The 24,216-nt window shown below is 41.1% G+C and overlaps 1 protein-coding gene across 1 annotated transcript in view; it reads right to left on the bottom strand.

Annotated features, from left to right (window-relative positions):
* Positions 1 to 24,216, bottom strand: part of LOC141107972 (endothelin receptor type B-like) — a 42,972-nt gene that overhangs the window by 7,833 nt on the left and 10,923 nt on the right. Inside the window, exons 2-7 of the mRNA XM_073599082.1 lie at positions 17,208 to 17,731; positions 13,830 to 13,942; positions 7,962 to 8,166; positions 6,558 to 6,707; positions 5,336 to 5,469; positions 2,168 to 2,276 (exon numbers count right to left, since the gene is read on the bottom strand). Coding sequence (XP_073455183.1) covers positions 2,168 to 2,276; positions 5,336 to 5,469; positions 6,558 to 6,707; positions 7,962 to 8,166; positions 13,830 to 13,942; positions 17,208 to 17,654 — 1,158 coding nt within the window. The 5' untranslated portion in view covers positions 17,655 to 17,731. The remainder of the gene's footprint in view (positions 1 to 2,167; positions 2,277 to 5,335; positions 5,470 to 6,557; positions 6,708 to 7,961; positions 8,167 to 13,829; positions 13,943 to 17,207; positions 17,732 to 24,216) is intronic.

The raw sequence follows: 24,216 nt of genomic DNA, 5'->3' as shown, positions 1-24,216 counted from the left end.
GCAGGTGGAACGAAAACAAACCCTAAAACATGGCGTCTCCCCCATAAATACCCTCTCCCAGAATGCAACCCTCTCCCAGAATGCAACTCGGAGGACCACCTCCACCGAGTTATGCCTTTCCAACACCAACCCATGGTGACAACGACAGGCACAGTGTGAAACTACATACAACTCAGCCAAGCTGGAACAGAGGCAAATCTGACTATGTATAAACAGATAACCCACTAAATTTACCTATCAGCAGTAGATTGAAAATCTACCGGTGCTACATTAGTATACAATTATGCCTCTAAATACCTTCTTTCCGCTCTTTTCTGGTTGGTTATGTGACCTCCAGTCACTCTCCTTTCCCCGTTCTAAGGGCTACAGCGGGAGGGTTGAGATCCCCTCTGACGTTAGCCGGGAAGTCATGTGACCGCTGTGCTTTCTGCTCAGCTCCTCCCGCTGTAGCCCTTAGATTGGGGGAGGAGAGCGGCCAGAGGTCATGTGACCGACCAGAAAAGACCAGAAAGAAGGTATTTAGAGCCAAAATGTTATACAAACATGTACACAGTGTAGTAAAGCTTAGTAGAAGAGAGAGGCTGGCAGTAATCTTTCTTTGACTTTGACTGCCAGCTACTAACAGCGGCAGGAGGGGAGAGGCAGGGAAGAGATAGCTCACAGCCTCACACGCAGGAGCTGACAGGAAGAGAGGGAGGGGAAGAGAAGAGCGCACCGGGCTGATGGGGGCAGGTAAGCTGACAACGGTATCATGATCAGCAGCCATACTGTGGTCTGCACACTAAGGGGGACACAGGAACAGGCAGGATCAACCAGGTTTTCTACAGCATAGAAAGGGACAGATTAGACAGCGCACTGTGCTGTTAAACCTGTGTAACATCGGGGGTTGGTTTAGCTTAAAGGTAGAGCTTACCAGTGAGCTGAGTCCACGCCAGATATGCAGTTTTAAGGGCTTGTAGGCCCAGTTTTATTAAAGAAAGAAAATGTCCGATAACAGAACAGTTGCCTACACAGGGGTTTCAGCTTTCCACAGCAACAATGTAAGATCAATCAAAAATACCAAGCCACCTGGCTCTCTTTAGCAGCACTGCTGCTCAAACTTATGCTTCAGCCCTCTCGGCTCTATTACAGAGTTCCTGTAAACCCAGTACCTCAGCACTCTTTTCCAGCTTCCTTTTCCAGCCCACAGGCTTGGACCCTCTGTCTGCTCTGACAGACAGACAGACCTGTGCAGACATGCACACTTCTCCCTTGCTTGCCTGGACTCCTCGGGAGGGTGGAGCAGTCTCCAACTGGGAGCCTTGAGGTCTTCCCATATCCTCATTATAAGTGCTGTGCTCACCTGAGCACACACCCTGCTGGTAATCTCCAAAGTCTGGACACAGGGTTGGAGATCCCGTCCCACCCAAGACACTATGGAATCTCCAAACTACAGAGCCCCATGACCAAATACCAAAACTTGGAGAAAGCTGCGAAAGCAGTTTTCTCCAGTCCACATTTATGCTCTGTAGCCTTGCACCAAGCAAATGTGCATACCCTGTGTCCCCCAAACTATCAATTTTACCTTGACAGCATCTCCTACTGTCACACCTGCTATAAGGGAACAGGATCTATTTCTTAAGGGCCCTTTCACACTGGGGCGGGGGCGTCGGCAGCGGTAAAGCGCTCCTGTCCATTGAAATCAATGGGACAGTGCGGCTATACCGCCGGCAAAGTGCCGCTAGCCCCCGCTAGCGGGCGAGAAAGGGTTAAAAACCACCGCAAAGCATCTCTGCAGAGGCGCTTTGCCGGCGGTATAGCCGCGCTGTCCCATTGATTTCAATGGACAGGAGCAGTGAAAGAGCGGTATACACACCGCTCCGAAGATGCTGCTAGCAGGACTTTTTTTCCTGTCCTGCTAGCGCACCACTCCAGTGTGAAAGCCCTCGGGGCTTTCACACTGGAATCAAGGCAGCGGCACTTTTGGGTCGGTTTGCAGGCGCTATTATTAGCGCAATAGCTCCTGCAAACCGCCCCAGTGTGAAAGGGCCCTTAGGGTTACAACCTTTTTAAGGCTTCATCTGTGTTGTGCTGCTCCTTAATTTTCTAACTAGAAGGCTGGTTTGGGGAAGCGAAGGGACCATACTGTGTTGCTTACTGCAATAAATAAAACAAGCATGATGCTTACCTGGAAACAGTTTTTGAATTTCCTACTGACAAAGTAGAGCGCCACTGGATTTATACAGGAATTCAGTGAGGCCATATTTATCCCGATGTAATTCATGACTAAGAAAAAACTAAAGAAAGAACAAACATGTAAATAGATATAGAGACCAACCAGCCTTCTTGTTTAACGTGTATTTTCAGACAAAACTTTTTCTTAGTTTTGAATAGAATAAAGGGTTAGATTTTAGAGAACAAACTCTCCAACAGCAACACTGAAATTATTTTTAATCTATAAAGTAAAATGTGAAAACTGGTTAGTCGCTATTGGCAACAACTGTAGCTATGTGTTAATTTTCTTTCTCCAGTTTTAAGGTCTCCATGCTTAATGCCAGCAGGGAATATTTAACATGCACTGGGTGAGAATTTCACTGAGAATTTTCTTCTAGGTCTGTCCTGTTTTGGTACTGTCCTAAGGAAGATTATTATGGTCAGCTCTGTCTATGTCTATAAAATATCTCAAAGAGTATCTCCTATAAAAATAAAAAAAACCCATATTTCTTCCTCCATAAATCCTACATGTCTGATGACTGCATTCCTTTGTAGATTTTCATAATAACTTTGGTCCTAATTTAGTAAATTCACTTAGGCCCTGCTTAGTAATAATCTACATAGTTTCTAGAATGCAACAAAATGGCTAGAACTCTAATTGTACCCACTTGTCCTCTGTTTTTATTTAATTATACAATTAGTAAGTCTGCTGACTCTACAGTATATCTCTGTACAAAAAAAGTGATGTTTGTATTTCTTTGAAATTCTATATTAGTTCCTGTAGCAAAAACATGTTTTCAGAAGAGTTTGGGACATTATCATTGGTAATAAGTTTCAAGAGTGTGTAAACACTTCTGTTCTATGACGGCTGCTGTTCTCATTCCAGCATCCTGGTTTTGGCTGTGATGTATTCTCCCTGTCCACCTGCAAGGTGATTGATGTAGCCAGTCTCTGTGTGGAGACCAAACCTAATTTAAGCCCGCAAGTCTGCAGTCTCGTGCTTGTGATAGCGTTGTAACATGTGCTCCAAGCTCCCTGTTCGTCTCCCTGCCTGCTAGTTTGGATTCCATTTTTTATGACTTCGGATTGGAACTCAGACTATTCTCTGAACTCTGCCTGCCTTTTGACTATGGATTTGACCCTGACTATTCTAAACCTTGCCTGCTGTGTACCTGGACTGTCATTAAACCACTCTGCATGTCTGCCAACCACAAGTACCTGTTTACTGTGCTCAGCTTGCGCCTGCCCTGACGTAGTAGCCAGGCACTGTAGCATTGTGCTACCGAGTACCAGTAGGCCTGCTTTCCTTATGCAATAGATGAAGAACACAGAAGCCAGCTATATATTCTGACCATCTACACTAGGGGTAAGCGTGACAATAATTGTTTTAAGGTGAACAGTACTACAGTACTTTACCCATATTGGGCAGCAAGTAAAAAGTTAACTTTTTCCTAGAGACCCTTAATGTAAAAAAGATAATATAACAGCCTGCACAAGAAGTTGTTTAATACTCACCTTTCCGTCAATAGGGAGTAAAACCTTTGCTCTTTGGAAGAGCTATGGGTGTCTTTCCTTCTAGGTCTTATGGATAATGTGCCCCTGCTGGATTCTGTGGATTCACATAAAAGCCAGCAGAAGACCACAGTGCCATGTAGAGGACGTGCTAAGTAGCAGTGTTCTATTGATGTTTGTGTTCTTCTGTCCCAGTAACACATTGCCCACTAATATTTTGGTCTTGTGCCACCTGATCAGGTGACAGGGTGCCACAAGGACAGGTTATCTTTCTAACTTTCTGATGAAGTCAGAAGCAACAACAAAAGCCGATTTATTTATTAGAGGAGAGTCAGAACATCTGTCACAGCAAGTGGGGTGCAGACAATTCTTTTCATTTCTGACCAGGTATCATTTCTGAATAAGTACCATGGCACGTTAAGTGGGCAGTTCTTATAATTTTCTCATCGTCCCTTCTCTCTTCCTTTATAGATAACTGCTGCCTTTAGTTGTCCATCTTAAAGCCAAATCTCCAAGAAAAGTAAGAACTTCCCTGACACTCCAAGGCTTAAAACGCTTGTTTACATCGAGGGGGCAGGGAAAGAAGTTTACCTACCTGATCCTCCTCTCCCCCAACAGATAGTGGTCCCCTATGCTCCAGTGGAGGACTGTTTCACAGCATCTTCATGTCCATTGCAGGCTAGAATATGCCCATTTGTAACCAATGATACCAAAAGGTTGCTAATTCACTTTCTTGTTACCTCTTGACTCGACTACTGCAACTCCCTCCTTGTTGACCCATCTTTATAGAGACTATCCTCACTTTATCATTAATATTGCCGTCAGGCTTATCCACCCTACCAAACATTCAGCATCTGCAGACCCTCAAAAATACTAACTACAACATACAAGCCATCTTCAACTTTGCCCAGAGTTACATCACCAACCTCATCTTTATTTATCACCCAGACCCTCCTCTCTGCTCCTCTCAAGGAATCCCTCTCAGTTATTACTTTTTATATTACTTACCCTCCCTTTTAGATTGTAAGCTCCTATGAGACAGGCCATCCTGCCCTTCTTGTATTGAATTGTATTATCTTCCTTCACTTTGTAGAGCACTGCACAAACTGTTGACATTAAATAAATCCTGTTGTGTTGACACTCACACCCTCTGATTTTTTTGTTTTGGTGTCATTGGGAACAGGAAGTAAGATGAAATCCCCCCCAATGGGGACATAAAAACTTGACGGATGTTGTGATTCTTACCTTAAAGTTGTAAAGGCATTAAGATAAAAAACCTTCTGTGTGCAGGGAGCTGTGGCTCGGCTTGGGTGCTCCCATAGCAAGCTTCTTGCTGTAGGGGCACTCAGCAGGAGAGAGGGGCCAGGAGCACCGGAGAGGGGTCAGGAGTGCAGACGTGGAGGATCGGGCCTGTTCTGTGCAAAACCACTACACAGAGCAGGTAAGTATAACACGTTTGCAACACTTTAAAAAAAACAAAGCTTTTTAAAGCCAAGGAGTTTGGATTTAAAGCCTTTATTTTCATAATGTAGTAGTGGATTCACTTTGTTTTCTGGTCACTGGGAAGCTATCCCTGCATCCTCCCCTTATTCTACATACAGAAGATGCATCAAACCAGCTGGAATCTCACCTGAGAAGTTCACATCTGTGTGGATCTGTTCCATCATATACGGTTTTTTTCAGTATACTGCTCACATGGAGAGGAAGCCAGCAGAGTGCAAAGATCACCACCAAGCAAAACACTGTCTTTGCCACTTCCCTTCTCTGAAAAACATCAGAATCCTTTAACATGGAGTTTCCCAAAGGACATGCATAAGGCTCTATGATATACTTATTTCAAAGAAACATGAAAAAAAAGTCTACATCAAGGAAAAAAATGGTGGATATATAGTGACAAGAGGCCAACTTATGGAATGTGGATATGTTGTATGGCAGCAATGAGTTATGTTTAGGCTGTGATTTTTCAAGTACTGGATAGAAAAGGAAGTCTAGGCAAAAATTTTACAGTTACATCTGTTATTAATGAATACACTTATATTTACTTATATATACTTGTCTGGGTTTCCTAATGTTTTATCGCTTTTAAAAGACTGCAAGTACAACAAAATACTGGTTGATCTTCCAGAAAACCACTGTGTTCCTAATTTCCTGTATGAACTGACAACACACTGCCAAATCCCAAGTAGTGTTGTCAGCTCTACTTATTCCTCCCCTCCTGGACCACAGAACCCCATTATGTGATGGAGATAAGAAAAGGGAGAAGTGCTCTGTAATTCAGAAGGGGAAAACTGGACAGGGTTGACAACACTGCTTGGGATTTGAAGTGGAACTTTAGTCACTTCAGGCTGGCCCTTTTGCAGGTATAGCTACGTGAAACATTAAAAATAAGTACTTATACTGTTTAAAATATACACTGTCTCACCCTGCTTTGCACATGCTCAGTTGCTCTCTATTTTTAGGCACTCTTCCGGATTTGTAGAGGCCAAACTGCTGACATCCCAAAGATTAACTGCTGTTCAGGGGCTCTGGGCTTCAGGAAAATTGTGGCCTCCAGCAAGAAGAAACAGGAGCATTGCTGGAGGCAATTTACAGCACACACTAATTTTTCGGTAGCATAATTATTGATGTGGAATCTATGCTTCTTGCTAAAGAACATTTTTTTTCAGCAGGTTGTTATGGATTGTTAAGTTCCACTTAAAGTGGTGTAAATGAATAAAATAGCTATCTGCTCAAACATCAAGTTAGGAGAACTCTGGGTGTTCTTCTATACCTTCAACATTTTTAAAGCCATTAAACATTAGGAAAGAGAAACGATCTACTGATAAGGAGAATTGTATAAACATAACACCTACCTGTTTCATGTGATCATTGAGTGCTATTCTCATGCCATTATTCATGCTTAGCATCTCACAGGACATTAATGTATAAAAGACTCCAGTGCAGGCCAAAGGAAGGCAGAAGTAAAAACCAAAAAGCCACCATACCTTCACTTCTTGATAAAACTGGAATATAAGCAATAATGGCAATAATTATTTATTTGTATAACTGAAAAATATAACTTCTAGTTTTGCAAAACTTCTGTTTCTTTATGTTTCTTGTTTTATGTTTCTGAGTTATTTTGTTTACCAGGCCTCACATTTAACACCTAATGTAAACCTTTCACAAGCCTGAGTAATGCAAACTAATCATATAATGTAAAAATATATGATCAACAAACATACAATCAAGGGTACCTTGAGATATATATATAAATGGTCTATGAAGCATTGCAGGCAATTACAAGTTTTTTAAATATTTTTTAGTGGCTTTTCATCATTTGCTATCATTTTTAAGTTTTATAATGTAAAAAAAAGGGCACCTTTAAAAACGCTTCTAAATGAAAATGCAGCTAAGGCTGCTTTCACACTGAGGCGCTTTACAGATGCTATAGCGCTAAAAATAGCGCCTGCATAGCGCCTGTATAGAGCCTCTCCTCTCACTCCAGTGTGAAAGCCCGAGTGCTTTCACATTGGAGTGGTGTGCTTGCAGGACAGTAAAAAAAAGTCCTGCAAGCAGCATCTTTGCAGCGCTGTAAGAGCGGTGTATACACCACTCCTAAAGCGCCCCTGCCCATTGAAATCAATGGGCAGTGCCGCCAAACCGCTGGCAAAGCACCGCTGCAGCGGCGCTTTGCTGGCGGTTTCAACCCTTTTTCGTCCTCTAGTGGGGGTTAAAAGCGCCCCACTATTGGCTGAATAGCGCCGCTAAAATGATGGTAAAGGACATAAATTTTGTTTGTGTACAACTTCACATGACAGCGCAATTGTTAGTTAAAGCGATGCAGTGCCGTATCACAAAAAATGGCCTGGTCATTAAGGGGTAAATCCTTTCTGGGGCTGAAGTGGTTAATTGAACTAAAAAGCTGAATTTAATAGCTGGTTGGTTACTATGCCAGCAGCACCAGATTCTGTGTGCACCAGTTTTAGTAAATCCCCCCATTGTGTACATTCCATGTTAGATGACTAGGAACAGTGGAAATATGGGAAAGAAGTAGAAAGGAAGTAGAAAAAAGGGATGTAAGCAGGTTTCAAGTTGGTTAAAATGCTTTTTTCCAGTTGTGAGTGAGCATGTCCTACCCAGGGTTGCCAAAGGTATGAGAACTGGAAAGAGGACACAATAAGATCTGACACAATAAGCAGCAGAAAATCTAGATTAGATGTACTATAAGGGCAATGATCTTTCATAGCTGTGCCTGAAATATTATCCACAATACTTACTGTCAAAAAAGGAGATGCTTGCTCTAATGGCATCATGCAGACCGGCATAATTTGTCCCTTAAATTCCAGTTCGACCAGGTCAAAGGCAATGGCTTCTGGGACAGCCAGTAGGATGGCTACAGCCCAGATTAAAGTGAGTTCTATGGCCTTCCAAACTGGAATTCCAATGGCCTGTATTCGGTTCCAAGAAGCCACAGCTCGATACCTGTAAAAAGGTTAGATACTATTGATTAATGTTCGTCTGCTTTTATTTCACAGTGATCATGAAAATGTTTTTTTTTTTTTTTATATTAAAGCCTGTTGTAATCAATATATATATATTTTATAAGTGAAACTGTCCAAATTGGGTCCAATTAGCCATCTTCCCTGCCCGGGGTCACGTGACTCGTTAGTGTTACAAGGTCTCAGGTGTGAATGGTGAGCAGGTGTGTTAAATTTGGTGTTATCGCTCTCACTCTCTCATACTGGTCACTGGAAGTTCAACATGGCACCTCATGGCAAAGAACTCTCTGAGGATCTGAAAAAAAGATTTGTTGCTCTACATAAAGATGGCCTAGGCTATAAGAAGATTGCCAAGACCCTGAAACTGAGCTGCAGCACGGTGGCCAAGACCATACAGCGGTTTAACAGGACAGGCTCAACTCAGAACAGGCCTCGTCATGGTCGACCAAAGAAGTTGAGTGCATATGCTCAGCGTCATATCCAGAGGTTGTGTTTGGGAAATAGACGAATGAGTGCTGCCAGCATTGCTTCAGAGGTTGAAGAGGTGGGGGGGTCAGCCTGTCAGTACTCAGACCATACGTCACACACTGCATCAAATTGGTCTGCATTGCTGTCATCCCAGAAGGAAGCCTCTTCTAAAGAGGATGCACAAGAAAGCCTGCAAACAGTTTGCTGAAGACAAGCAGACTAAGGACATGGATTACTGGAACCATGTCCTGTGGTCTGATGAGACCAAGATAAACGTATTTGGTTCAGATGGTGTCAAGCATGTGTGGGGGCAACCAGTTGAGGAGTACAAAGACAAGTGTGTGATGCCTACAGTCAAGCATGGTGGTGGGAGTGTTATGGTCTGGGGCTGCATGAGTGCTGCCGGCACTGGGGAGCTACAGTTCATTGAGGGAACCATGAATGTCAACATGTACTGTGACATACTGAAGCAGAGCATGATCCCCTCCCTTTGGAGACTGGGCCGCAGGGCAGTATTCCAACATGATTATGACCCCAAACACACCTCCAAGACAACCACTGCCTTGCTAAAGAAGCTGAGGGTAAAGGTGATGGGCTGGCCAAGCATGTCTCGAGACCTAAACCTATTGAGCATATGTGGGGCATCCTCAAATTGAAGGTGGAGGAGCTCAAGGTCTCTAACATCCACCAGCTCCGTGATGTCGTCATGGAGGAGTGGAAGAGGACTCCAGTGGCAACCCGTAAAGCTCTGGCGAACTCTATGCCCAAGAGGGTTAAGGCAGTGCTGGAAAATAATGGTGGCCAGACAAAATATTGACACATTGGGCCCAATTTGGTCATTTTCACTTAGGGGTGTACTCACTTTTGTTGCCAGCGGTTTAGACATTAATGGCTGTATGTTGAGTTATTTTGAGGGGACAGCAAATTTACACTGTTATACAAGCTGTGCACTCACTACTTTACATTGTAGCAAAGTGTCATTTCTTCAGTGTTGTCACATGAAAAGATATAATAAAATATTTACAAAAATGTGAGGGGTGTACTCACTTTTGTGAGATACTGTATATATATATATATATATATATATATATATATATACACAGTCAGGTCCATAAATATTGGGACATCAACACAATTCTAATCTTTTTGGCTCTATACACGACCACAATGGATTTGAAATAAAACAAACAAAATTTGCTTTAACTGCAGACTTTCAGCTTTAATTTGAGGGTATTTACATCCAAATCAGGTGAACGGTGTAGGAATTACAACAGTTTGTATATGTGCCTCCCACTTTTTAAGGGACCAAAAGTAATGGGACAGATTAACAATCATCCATCAAACTTTCACTTTTAAACTTGGTTGCAAATCCTTTGCAGTCAATTACAGCCTGAAGTCTGGAACACATAGACATCATCAGACACTGGGTTTCATCCCTGGTGATGCTCTGCCAGGCCTCTACTGCTACTGTCTCCAGTTCCTGCTTGTTCTTGGGGCATTTTCCCTTCAGTTTTGTCTTCAGCAAGTGAAATGCATGCTCAATTGGATTCAGGTCAGGTGATTGACTTGGCCATTGCATAACATTCCACTTCTTTCCCTTAAAAAACTCTTTGGTTGCTTTCGCAGTATGCTTCGGGTCATTGTCCATCTGCACTTTAAAGCGCAGTGAGTTCTGAAGCATTTCGCTGAATATGAGCAGATAACATTGCCCGAAACACTTCAGAATTCATCCTGCTGCTTTTGTCAGCAGTCACATCATCAATAAATACAAGAGAACAAGTTCCATTGGCAGCCATACATGCCCACGCCATGACACTACCACCAGCCATGCTTCACTGATGAGGTGGTATGCTTTGGATCATGAGCAGTTCCTTTTCTTCTCCATACTCTTCTCTTCCCATCACTCTGGTACAAGTTGATCTCATCTGTCCATAGGATTTTGTTCCAGAACTGTGAAGGCTTTTTTAGATGTTGTTTGGCAAACTCTAATCTGGCCTTCCTGTTTTTGAGGCTCACCAATGGTTTACATTTTGTGGTGAACCCTCTGTATTCACTTTGGTGAAGTCTTCTCTTGATTGTTGACTTTGACACATATACACCTACCTCCTGGAGAGTGTTCTTGATCTGGCCAACTCTTGTGAAGGGTGTTTTTCTTCACCAGGGAAAGAATTCTTCGGTCATCCACCACCATCTTCCAGGTCTTTTGGTGTTGCTAAGCTCACCGGTGCGTTCTTTCTTTTTAAGGATGTTCCAAACAGTTGATTTGACCACACCTAATGTTTTTGCTATCTCTCTGATGGGTTTGTTTTGTTTTTTCAGCCTAATGATGGCTTGCTTCACTGATAGTGACAGCTCTTTGGATCTCATATTGAGAGTTGACAGCAACAGATTCCAAATGTAAATAGCACACTTGAAATTAACTCTGGACCTTTTATCTGCTCCTTGTAAATGGGATAATGAGGGAATAATACACACCTGGCCATGGAGCAGCTGAGCAGCCAATTGTCCCATTACTTTTGGTCCCTTAAAAAGTGGGAGGCACATATACAAACTGTTGTAATTCCTACACCGTTCACCTGATTTGGATGTAAATACCCTCATATTAAAGCTGAAAGTCTGCACAGTTAAAGCTCATCTTGTTCGTTTCATTTCAAATCCATTGTGGTGGTGTATAGAGCCAAAAAGATTAGAATTGTGTCGATGTCCCAATATTTATGGACCTGACTGTATATATATATATATATATATATATATATATATATATAAATATATATAAGAAAGGAAACACATCAAAAAGGATAGCTATATGGGAGTCTGATTTGAATTGCCATAGGATTCTCGTCCTTTCCGGAACAAATGGATTATTCATGCTAAAAAAGGGCTTAATATACCTAATAAGCTTATAGAATGTCTAAACTAATGAACAAAACCTTGAATGTGATGACTGCATTAGATTTCCCTTTTCTTACTTTGTATCCTTTATTCTCACCTGATGACTCTGAAAGGAACACACTTCCTTTTGTGGGGTGAACGCGCTCCCTCACTGTACTGTATCTGTGGAGGAGCAGATTTGTCACCCTAGGTTGCTCTAGGTGCAGTTGCACTTGCAGAATGCCCAGTCTATTTGCCTTTAGTCAGTCAACTAAAGGGGTTCTGACAGTATCAACTGGTATGTTTCTGTATTTCTAGAAAATATACTAAGGGAAATCTCATGATCTGTGATCTAAAACCTCATATACCACTCATCCTACCATTGCGCCACAGTAAATGGTTAAGAATCCAAATTAAATTTAAATGAGCTGCTGGCACTTAAAACATATACGGTCAATAGCAGCGCTGTACAGTGAAAAGGGGATCTTAGGCTCACCTAAAACATAAATAAAACATCATAAACAAATAGAAAATACTCTCAAAACAATAAAAAGTAGACTGAAATCACACCCAGTAAAAATGAAGCAAATAAAAGTCCAGATAATAGTAAAAATCATAAGATTGTTGTAAACTGATGGTCTGTGACATTTAGTAGATGTATCTTTAGAGTATCTCCGCACCACACCATGTGAGACTGTGCAAACACTTCCCCATTCGGTTTAAACTCACCAAATTAATTTGCCTCAAATTCTCATATTTGTCAAAACAGGCAATGTACCCCTCAGGGTTAAGGACATCAGCAACGATCTCCAACCATTAGAAGTGAATCACAAATTATTTTGAATGCTGCATGGCTGATCAGAAGTACACTTGTGTGTGCTTTCTCTAAACTACAGGATTTGTAGAAAGAAGAAAGCAGGCTCAGTCACTCCCCTTTGTTACCTCCGCACTCCTCAGCTTGTGTCTCACTCCCCAACTAAGACAGACACGCCTCCCCGTTGCTATAGAAAATATAGACAAAGAAAACTAATGCAACCACCACATCTAAAGATTGGTAAAGTGCAATATATCCATTTTTTGTCTTGAGTTTAGTAAAATACTTAGACCCTTTTCAGGCATTTTAGTACTAAAAATAGCACCTGTAAAGTGCCTGAAAAAGGCCTCTCATGCCACCCCAATGTGAAAGCTTGAGTGCTTTTACACTGGGGCAGTGCGCTTGCAGGACAGGAAAAAAAGTCCTGCAGGCAGCATCTTTTGGGGTGGTGCGAGATTGGTATATACACCACTCCCAAAATGCCCTGGCCATTGAAATGAATGGCTTTGGCAGCGCCGCAACGCGGGCGCTATTAACCCTTTTTTTGGTTGCTAGCGGGGTTTAACAGTGCCTTGCTAGCGGCTGAAAAGTGCCGCTATAACAGGGGTAAAGCGCCGCTAAAACTAGCGGTGCTTTGCCGCTAATGTCCGCACTGCCCCAGTGTGAAAGGGGTCTTAAAGTGGAAGTCCATGCTAAAACTAAAATCTCTGCTTTTAAAGACACCCGCAATCTAACACTAACCTATCTAGCCCTGTAAAGAAAAAAAGAGTATACATAAATTTTCTGAAGTCGATCTGACCCAATCTCCAGCGGCAGAAGCTCTGCAGAGGACACAGCCGACAAGGGCTGCGAAATGAATAGGAAGTGACTTCACCCATAGATTTGCTATGGGGCTTATGTTGTCGGCTGTGTCCTCTGCACCCACCTCCACAGTGAAGCCACGGCTGACAGCTCAGCGTGAGATCAGGGGCGGATCAGCTTCAGAAAAGGTATGTATACTCATTTTTTCTTTACAGTGTTAGATAGGTTAGTGTTAGTTTGCGGGTGTCTATAGATGCAGGGATTTTAGTTTTAGCATGGACTTCCACTTTAATTTTCTAGGGTGGCAACGCTCACACACTGTACAGTATCTATGAAGGAGTAGAATTGTCACCCCAGGGAAAGAAGTGTGTGGGCTACAAAATACTTACCTGCTCCTCATCTCCATAACATAGAGGGAGGTGTTCTGTAGTTCACAAATATAACTGATAAGAGTGCAGCACAGGCAGAGTGACAGGTGTTTTATTTGCACTTATCAAACAGATATTGCATAATGCTTTCAACGGTTTATTTAGCAGACCAAAGCGCAGCAAATAAAAAAAGTTTTACGAGCCAAAAGATCACTAAGTTAAATACTAGCAAAGCTAGTATCTTTGTAGGACTATTCACATTTCCAGGTGCATTACCTCCATCTTACTGTGCGAATATTGAAATAAAAAAGCTTGAAATGTTACCTGTCTATGCTCAGTGCACATAAACTCAGGACTGTGACACCCACCGAGGCCTTCTGGATAAATGGAACAAGCTTGCACACGTGAACTCCAAATGGCCAGTTTTCAGCTAGAAGCTGCAATCATATAGACATTATTTCAGACAGGTAAGTGGTTCTGTAATTCCAATTCCAATTCTGATTGTCAAGAATGTTTGACAATTTACAAATACATAATGTTAAATGCTAATTTTTACAGGAAGCAAGTTTCCTTCTAAGGTCATTTTGGTTTTGGGCAGGTGCTGTTTGATTAATTCATCGGCATCATAACTCTTGGATAAGTGACAACATTGGAAGTTTCCATTGCAATGCTTTCTTTGACCATTACACATAAACATGTAGGAGAACTCTCTCTCTTATTCCTCCATAAAGTGAAATGAATCAGCAGTAAAAGCAAGACCCCTTTTTATGTACATGCAAAGTAGGTGGAGCTGAGAACACAGACATCTCATCTGCTGAGTCTTAGTTGGATATATGGCACAAGTAGGAAGTGCAGAACTACCCAAAACCAGAGCAATATTTATGATATCTATGCCAAAAATGTCTAATAGAGACAATTGTATTTAATGCAATTTATAGATAATTAGACATATGGCACTGATTTATTTTTTAGCTCCACTCCAGTTGTGTTGTTAAGTTTAGAGTACTCCACAAGCCATGTATGATTCATGTTCAAGTCAAACCGGGACTTTTGAGTTTATATAATAAAAGAACAAATGTCAAGGAGTAGAAACTGCATTTATTTTTTGACATACTCCCCTGCTACATTTATATACCTATCCAGGCATTTAACTATTGCCTGGAAAGCTTTGGCATAGAAAGATTTGTCAGTACGCCTGAACCATCCTAGGACAGCCTGCTTGTGATTGTGTTCAACGTTCTGGCAGAAAAATTAGTCTCCTGTGCACAACAGACTACAGTATGTGTCGATTATCCAGGATCAGGCGTTACACGCACTGAATGCTCACAGGAATGACTGCAGTGAGCTGGGAACCACCATGGCGGGGATCATCACTGATGGATGTACGGCCATCTTTGAAACGTTAACTGTATTCAAATGTCTTACTGCATCTGAACACCTCATCACCATACTGTGCTTGAAGTTTTCTGTAGATATCCGCGGGTTTTACGCCTTCGTTCAGAAGAAACTTCATCACCACATGCTGTTCCGTGCATGCACTACTGTGTGTAGTACACTAACATTACTTTTTATACCTGTAAAATTAAAAGTCCTGGTATGACGTGAACCCCCCCCTCATATATAAGCTGCATGGATTATAGTAAGATTTTATGCAAACCATTACATATTGTAGAAATAGGCAAGTGCACTTGTTCTAATTTTCCAAAACAGGCAATATGTGAGAATATGTATTCTATGTTACACGTTCAGTCCCATATACACTACAGCTCTTTAGGGGATGGACAGCACTTTTATTCACCCAATTCATCTGCTGTGCCAGCAGACGCCGCTCCACTATGCTTTGGTGGTGGACTGTTCTTTGTTGGCCTTAGAACCCATGAAGGGCCTTGCATTGGTCCTGATGATGTCAGGACCTTAAGTTGGGTATACACATTGAGTTTTTTTTCGTTGAATGGAAAAAAAAAACTCACAGATTGCTGCATCCACACAAGCGATGTGGATGTAGGGATCTCCACCGATGTTCTATTGTGCTCTAAAAGCGGGGATCACCGCCCCTCCCCCAGTCATAATACACTGATTAGCCAGTGGCTGATCGAATGCTGGTCTTCCAGCAGGACTGTTTGATAGAAGCCTGCCTAACGATTGGCTTCTGTTGAACAGAGAGGGGTATAGGCAGATTGAAATTTGTCCAGTCTCTGTTGAACTGGCCGAAATTTGATACATGTATACTCAGCTTTAGACCCCCGGAGAATGAGGGGGAAGATACTGCAGGGACCGTTCTAGCAAAAGGAGGAGTAGAGGATTGTTTGAGTAAATCTACTTTTCATGCCCCCTAGTCGTAAACAAATATTTAACTATAAAAGTGTGGGTGCAGTTTTCCTTGCAAGGGAGTATTTTCAAATTTCCCAGAGTTGGGCTTTAATGTCAAAGATAAAATTTGAATCGCAATAAACCTAAGGGCTTTGCCACGGATGCCTCTAATTTGACCTCAAGTTCTCAACCTTCTGAGAAAATGAGTCATTCCAAACCGCAAGGGATAAGATTATGGGACATCCTAGTTACAATGAGAATATTGTTGTCATGGGTTTAAGGGAGAGGATGTGTTAGTTAAAAAAAAAAAAAACTGTCTGCAAATTTATATTTCAAGGTAATTTGATAGCATTAAAGTCTTTTTTCACTTTGCAGCCAAATATAGATAATATTTGTTTTATTTTTGTTACATATTGCCATTAGCATAGCATAACTAAAAAACATATACCGTAATTAATTGTTTCTGCTTACCTTCTTAAGTGCTTTTCTCTTGCTTTAAGATCCTACAGAGCTCCCCCCCGCTATGTCATGTTAGGGTGGGGGTTGTGTAGTAATGTTTAAAAAAAATAATCCTGTCTGTACTGTGCAGGGAGATCTTATTATCAGTCATAACTAGATTTGAACAGTTTATTCTAGCAAAATGTTAAAGATCGCAAGGCTTGGTTTCTGCATTGTATGTTAATGCACTAAAAAAAAAAAATTGTCCTTATCTCTGTCCCTTATATTGACATACTTTTAAAGCAATAGAAGCTGCCTATGTATAAATATGCTCCAAAAACAACACAAAAGGTAGACAGTATGGCTCTTTAAATTATTTCTAGGCATGCTGTGTGAATAGGAACGCAGGACAAACATGGTTGGGGTTTTTCAAATTTGACCAGAAAAGTAGAAATACACTTTAACTCCCAAAGGCCACTACCAGCTATCTATGTCTAAGGTCTATGTCTCAAAGTATATTTGATGCTGTTTTTCTTTTTTTACTATGGATAAAGTAGGGAAAGGTTAAAATCCCTGTCAATTTTTTTTTTTTACCCATTTTGAATAAAAGAACAGGGTTACAAATCTGTAAAGACCTAGACGACAATGTGCACTTGACGGTAGACCCATGTGCATGCCCCCATGTCCATGAAATACTTGTTAGTAATAGCTATTATTACATTAAATGTACTGAAACTTGTTCCTATGCATAAAATGACAGATTTTTCAACAGGCTTTGTTGGGCAGTACTGGGTATCCAATCTTTCCAATTTAGCATGCCTAGAAGTAACACCCAAGGTTGTTTTACTTTTATTACCATATACTGTATACTGTATGTTGGGTATTAATACACTGAAATATGGCATGTGTATAGAGAGAATAGCTTTGAAACAATAAATGTCAATTCATACAAACCTTATAAATATTGATGGGAATAGCTATTAGTATGTAGAAAAGATCTCCCAGTGCCAGGCTGGCGATAAGTACATTGGGACCATTCCTCATGCATTTATTCTTGTAAATAATTCTTAGAAGTGTTGAATTTCCTACAATCCCCACCAGGAAAATGACACAGGACAATATGGTGGTGACATACTTAAATGCATGCTTGATTTTAGACCGGAAGAGACAAGGCGGTGGTCTTCGAGGTGACATATTTCCAATATCATCTTCAGACTGTTGACTTCCGTTGGGGCTTTGGTTTGTGCCCAGCTGTATAATGTGCCCAGCTTTTTCCTGATTTAATGTCTGTGACAGCTCTGAGATTTCTTCCAGATACTGTGGGGTTGGGGAATACTGGCTGTAAACACCACAAATTAGGCATGCTATCCACACTAGGGCCAAGGTGGTAGGAGACATCATGTGCAGGTCTGGGGCTTGAGTTTTAGAATGATCTTGAAATTATGGCTGAAAGGGGCTCAGTTGTCCAGCAAACAGGCCTGTTAATACAGAATTAAATAGTTGTAAGAGTGAATCTCCCCAGCGGAATTAGAAATAGCACAGATCTGGCAGGCATTAGAGACACTTTAACAATAACAAGCCCTCAAAATAGCTTTTTATGAGTTCCCAAACATCCCTACCTCTTTCAAAGTAGTATGATGGACAAGGTGGTAGATCATGCCTGACTCTTTGAAGGGAAATCCCATGCCAGAATTGTTTCTTTTTAAATAGTTTAGGAATGCTAGCAACTATGTCCATTATGAACAAACCCCAAATTTAATAACAGGCCCTTTTAGCCACTACCATTTCTGATAAACCACAGCCAATCTCTGATAAAAGGATACTTAACATATTGCCTATCACCATATAAGCATGGTCGTCCGCAGGTAGGGGCAAGGGATGGCGAGTGACCCCCCCTGGAATCGGCAAGGGTCTGCTGGCTCTCTGTGTCTGTGCGAGTCGGCTCCACAGCTGTTGCAGATCAGTGTCATTGAGCTTACAGAGCTCTTTACTGCCACCTCTGGCTGCTTCCTGTATGTGTGCCCTCGCATTTGCTTTGCTGCCTGTGATGTATTTTCAAAGGGACATGTGGAAACAGGACCTGGGAGAAGGAACACCACTGTGACCTTACAAGTAGGGGTCGTAAGTACAAGTGAAGGCAGGAGGCTGAGTTGTGTGTGTGTGCTTACAGATCTGTGTGTGGGGGCCTGACATATATACAAATGAGGGGGGGCAGCTAAGTGCATACAGGTATGATCAGTGAAGGGGGGTGCCACATATTGGAAAGATCATATCATCTGTCCTGTCCTGTATACAGCTATATACACCCACCTTCCTTCCTGTATTCCTCCATCATCTCTGACTGCAGATATACATCATCTGTCCTGTATACAACTATATACACCCACCTTCCTTCCTGTATATACTAATACCATCCACCCCCTCTATATACACATACTGTACACCCTCCGTATTGTACAGGCCACATTTGATCAGCACAGTGAGGCTGCATATGATGGGCACATGCCTGCACTTTATAGGATAATGACTAATCCCCTCCCCTTCATGACACTGTCAAAGGGGCGGAGCATGGGTGACCTTAAAATGATGCCCCCCCTGAAAAAAGTTCTGCGTACGCCCATGCATATATGCCACTCTTCTTGGCTGATCTCGCTGCTTGGTCTGTACATCTCATGTACAACTGCAAGTAAAGTTTGCTTATGTATTAAATTTTGATCTCTCAGATGATTTGTTCAACAACTCAATCAAAGCCTGCGTAAGATTCTGTTCTGCTGTGTTACATATTTACCGGCCGCTATCACATGCACCGCATGGCTTTCTTATCTCCTTGCAATAGTATCCAGCATACCAATAAAGTATCTGTAAAGTCCATTGTCCTATCGTCCAAGGTCATAAGTGTCCTGTTTTTCCTGGGGCTCTTCACATGTATAGCCTAGAAAATCCAAGCTTTGATGACCCGTGGTGAGGAGCCAGTGAATCGGGAGAAAGCAAGATATTGGACATAGGAGCACAAGAGAAGAATTGAGTGCAGAGTGCATATCAGCAAAACATGCCCTTAGGTACCAATGCTTTATTACTAACCATAAATCTGAACTAAACAGTATAATGGGCAGCATTTGAAGATTATTCACACAAACACTGTTCCTACAGTATTAAGCACAATGCATGGGTGGATTGGTTTGAAGAGAAGATAATTATCATCATGCGTATTATGTGTAGAAATGTAAGACTAATGCGCAGTATTCTAACAAGAATAAGTTCATAAGTGTTTTCTTTTTGTAAGAGTTAGTATTAGTGTCTTCGTGAATTGAGAGATTCAGAAGACTTTAACAGATTTTGAAAAAAAAGTGTTTTCTCTCAGTTAACTACAAAGTGCTTGTGAACAATGTAGTACACTATCTTTTTTGTGCCTTGACAGTAGGCTAGCCATTGACATCATATGGTGCTTATCAAAACTGTGAAAGATATTTAACTTAAAAGACAGTGTGATAGATAGTAGTGTTCTAATCTTATGGTTTGATCATCAATCCTGTCAGGTCTTTAAATAATACCCAATGGCACTTTCCTGCAACAGAGTAAATATTATACTCACCTTTCCTGTTGCCAGTGTCTCCTACCTCCTATCCAGTGCTGCAACTTCCATAAGACTGTTCGGAATTTGACATTTCCAGTAATGTTCAACTCCCACCCCCTTCTTTTTTGACCATACTAGATATAGGACAGTTGGAGATGGACTGGTTCCCATTGGCTCTACAGTTTCCTTCCTGTCAGGTAATAAAACACTATGGTGCCCATAGATGAGCATGTGTCTCCACAAGAAGAGCTGTAAGGAAACATTTTGACCTTCATAAAACATGCTGGTACCAGTTTCCATGTATTTTGTGGCCCAAAAAACAGACAGAATCAGTACAATAAAAGCACGAGTGGAATCTGGTCCCTGTCTGCAGAGGATAGGGCTGAGTCTACAATTTTGGAATCTGTTGAATAGTTACAATTTTGGAATCTGACATTCCCAGAAACAAAAGAGGGTATCAGTGGTGTGGGTGATAGAAGGGGTGAGTATTAGGCCTCATGCACATAGGCGGTTTTAGCCTGAGAGCGTCAAATCCTAGCATTTTCAGGTGCTCAGGAGGCACAGGGGCAGCGTCCAATCTTGCTGCCAGCAGTCTATCAAAATCTATTAAAGGCTAAAATACAGTGTGACTGAACACTGTACTGAGGGGTAATTGCATTTCGAGCCATATGCATTCAGACACGTATATCAAACCGTCTGCATGCATGTAGGCTTAACTACCTTAGAACAAGCCCCTCACTGACCTCTGTAGCTACAGGTATATCTGAGCAATGCTTACTCAAAGTTTACAAAAGTGGCACTGTAGTTGGGTTCTAGTCAGTTTCTTCACTTTTGTGATAGGGAGCAGAGTGAAACCGATACTAGAACCTAATTAGCGTGTCTTTGTTTTGAATTTTGTGGATTAATTACTGTAGTTACAAAGAACAGTGAGGTTTTGTTAGATACCCAAAGCCAAGAACAAAAATGTAGTATATTTCGACTTACTAGTCCTCAGATGTGGTGACTGCATTAGTTTTCATTTTTCTGGCTAAGAAGAGAGTCTTTGTGACTTCCTGTAAGCACCACTGCAAGCAAAACAATCTTGTGTTCCGTCTGTAAACTCCAAATTTTCTTATCAGCAATGTCAGCAATGTAATGGAGATGAACAAAGGCAGACATTGTAGGCCAGCCTAGAAGGCAGCCATTACTTCCCCCATAGATACAGTGGAGAAGTTAGTGTAGCCTCTCAGGGTCAGGAAGTTTGTTAACAGAAAAGAATAAGGAGAAAAAAACCTGAAAAAAAAGCCCCCCCCAAAAAAATTATCCACAACAACTAAGGACTGGTAAGATGCAATATATAAAGATTTAGTTTTGCGGTTTAACTACGCGTTAAAGTGTTTTTAAACATTAAAGGAGAAGTATAGCCAAAGCTTTTTTGGCTGTACTTCTGTGGATCACAGGAGTGCAGTTCGTTCTGCACTTCTGTGACCCATTTTTTGTAAGAGTGAGTATACTTGAAGACAATACGGAGCAAATAACAATGAAAAAATGTGATAAACTTTTTCTTCAATACGATGCACCGTATTGAAGAAAGTTTATCACATTTTTTCATTGTTATTTGTACCGTATTGTCTTCAAGTACTGTTTTTTTAATATTGCACAGTATTGTTCATGAAGGATTATTTATATTTTGTTTATTTGCTCACTTTTAGTATCTTAGGTGACACAGTTGAATATTTGTACATTTATCACATTTATTTGAGTAAGCGCCACATTATTCATTTTTCTTTTAAGGCTTATTTACTGCTTATTAAGAATATGTAAATAAATGGATGCCAATTGCTTGACCACAAGATGACTTGAATTTCCTTTGCATATAATTGGTTATTCAGCGTGAATGCTTTACCTTATTTACAATGATTAGTCATTAATTTTGTAAAGTGAACACTCTATTCCTTTAGTAAACTACCCCATAAAGTTACATATTCCTGACTGGTCTGTGAGTAAGAAGTAATGGTTCATATGTCAGTGTTTGACATCCAAAATTAAGATGCAACTTCATCTGTTTTTTTTTTTTTTGGGGGGGGGGGAGATTTCCATTCTGCCGTGGTAACCACTGTCAGCAGTATCTACCCAATAGAAAAGTTCTACTTTAAATCAATTATTTATTTTTGCACATATAATGTTATATAGTTTTATTTCATGCTATAGAACGGTAATTATTTCTTTCACTTGGTTAATCTGGTGTAATCTGGTAGTTCCCAATGTATTCCCAATTGCACTGCACAGTTTTCCCAGAGATAAGGTCACTATTTAAATAATTAACAATCATGTCCCACTTTCATTTGTCTGCACACATGAAAATGCCTTAATGCAACAGAAATTCTATTTTTGCCTCTATTATATTTGTAGCACATCTGCCACTATGCTAGGAATAATCATGAATGGAAATATTAGAAAGGCAGCATGGGTTTATTTTGGCTTTTCTTGGCTAAATGCAGAATGGTTTGTTAAATTCATTTATAGCCTCATAAATCTATATTTCATCTGACAGTGTATAACCCTTCACAGACCGGAGCTTTGAAAACTTGCTGTCTACATGGTATAAGGGATAATTATACTTGCAATGAATAATATTCCCTCTTCCCCAACACAAAGCAACAATTGTCTGACTTTCCCTCACTGTCCCCTTCAATCCATCCCATGCTAAAAGGCGTCCTGGACTTTTAGAATGGATAATCTAGTTCCCATTAAATTAAGAAGCAATTACCATTTCAAAGAGACCTGTCATAGTAGTAGATTACAATAGTGTGTATGTTTTGTTTTATATACACAGACTATGGTATTTTTAATAATATTATGTCTTTATTATTTTATATTATTTGTTTTATATTTTTTGTATTATTATTTATATATACATTTACAATATATATATATATATATATATATATATATATATATACTGTAAATGTATATATCTATAATATATAGAATCCATGTCTTCATTCTAAAGCCCAACTCCACACATAACTTAATCCCCCCCCCCTTTTGATAGAGGTAAGGGATTAGAACATATGTCCCTCTTCATGAGATTTTGCCTAAAGCTGGCCATAGATTCCTCCATCCACACAAACCAATCCCCCCGCTACCGCCTTGAATACACCGATCAGCAGCTGCAGGCACTGATCAACCAAAGTTTTCCGGCGTGTCCCTTCGACAGAAGTTGATTGAACGACCAACGTCTGTAGAGCAGTGACAGCCACTCACACACTGATCCAACAGGGACTGGCTGACTTTTGATCAACCTATGGCCAGAAAGTATTGTTTCTTTATGAAGGGTGTCAGATAAAAAAGGAAGTGAGGGGACACAGGCAGCAGAATAAGAACATTTTCGGGGGGGGGGGGCATTTGTCAGATTCTTTTTGTCCCCAAAGGGAAAATATCCTGTCACTTCCTTTCTTGTTAATGGGTTTTAGACTAAGGCAGGCCATACATTATGCAATTTTCTACCCTTCGACTGCAGGTTGAAGGAAAGAAAGTTGCTTGGTTCTCCCATTAACACAGTCAATGTTGATGGGGGGGGGGGGTATTTCTCCTGCTGCTCTATTGAATTCCTGATCAATAGATTGACTTTAGTCTTTCCTGCACACTTCAGGCACCCCACTCACCTGCTGGGGCTCTGAAAAAAAAAAAACCCTGTGTAAGATCAAGGTCTGGATCAGAGAATATACAAGGCTAATGAACTCCAGCTACCCCAATCTCTGCATGTTTCCACTTGGTGATTGGGTGCTCAAGTGCCAAGTGTGGCACTGCGGGAGGAAGGAAAGAGAGTCCCATGTTCTCCTATACCCTGAAATACTGGGTATTTTTTTTACTCTAGATAATGGGGAGGTGGGGGAGTTTAAAGAGTTATGCCCCGTACACACAATCGGACTTTCTGCCAACAAAACCGTGGATTTTTGTTCGAAGGTTGTTGGCTCAAACTTGTCTTGCATACACATGGTCACACAAATGTTGGCCAACAATTACAAACGTGGGAACGTGGTGATGTACAAGACGTACGAGCCGAGAAAAGGGAAGTTCAATAGCCAGTGCGGCTCCTTCTGCTTGTTTCCGAGCATGCGTGAAACTTGTGTGGACTTGTGTACACACGATGGGAAATTCTGCCAACAAAGTTTTGTTGACGGAAAATTTGAGAACCTGCTATCAAACATTTGTTGGCGGAAAGTCCGACAGCAATTGTTTGATGGAGCATACACATGGTCGGACTTTCACAACAAGCTCACATCTAACATTTCCTGTCAGAAAAAAACGACCGTGTGTACGCGGAATAACTGTTTCCACACATTTAGATTCTCCATTTTTCAACTGAAAATCTGAACCTCGGTACTATTCACTGTATTTATTGCA

Source organism: Aquarana catesbeiana, linkage group LG09 (assembly GCF_042186555.1).
Source record: "Aquarana catesbeiana isolate 2022-GZ linkage group LG09, ASM4218655v1, whole genome shotgun sequence".
NCBI lineage: Eukaryota > Metazoa > Chordata > Amphibia > Anura > Ranidae > Aquarana > Aquarana catesbeiana.
The sequence above is the reverse complement of the archived record's forward strand: the minus strand, read 5'-3'. Positions and strand labels throughout refer to the sequence as shown.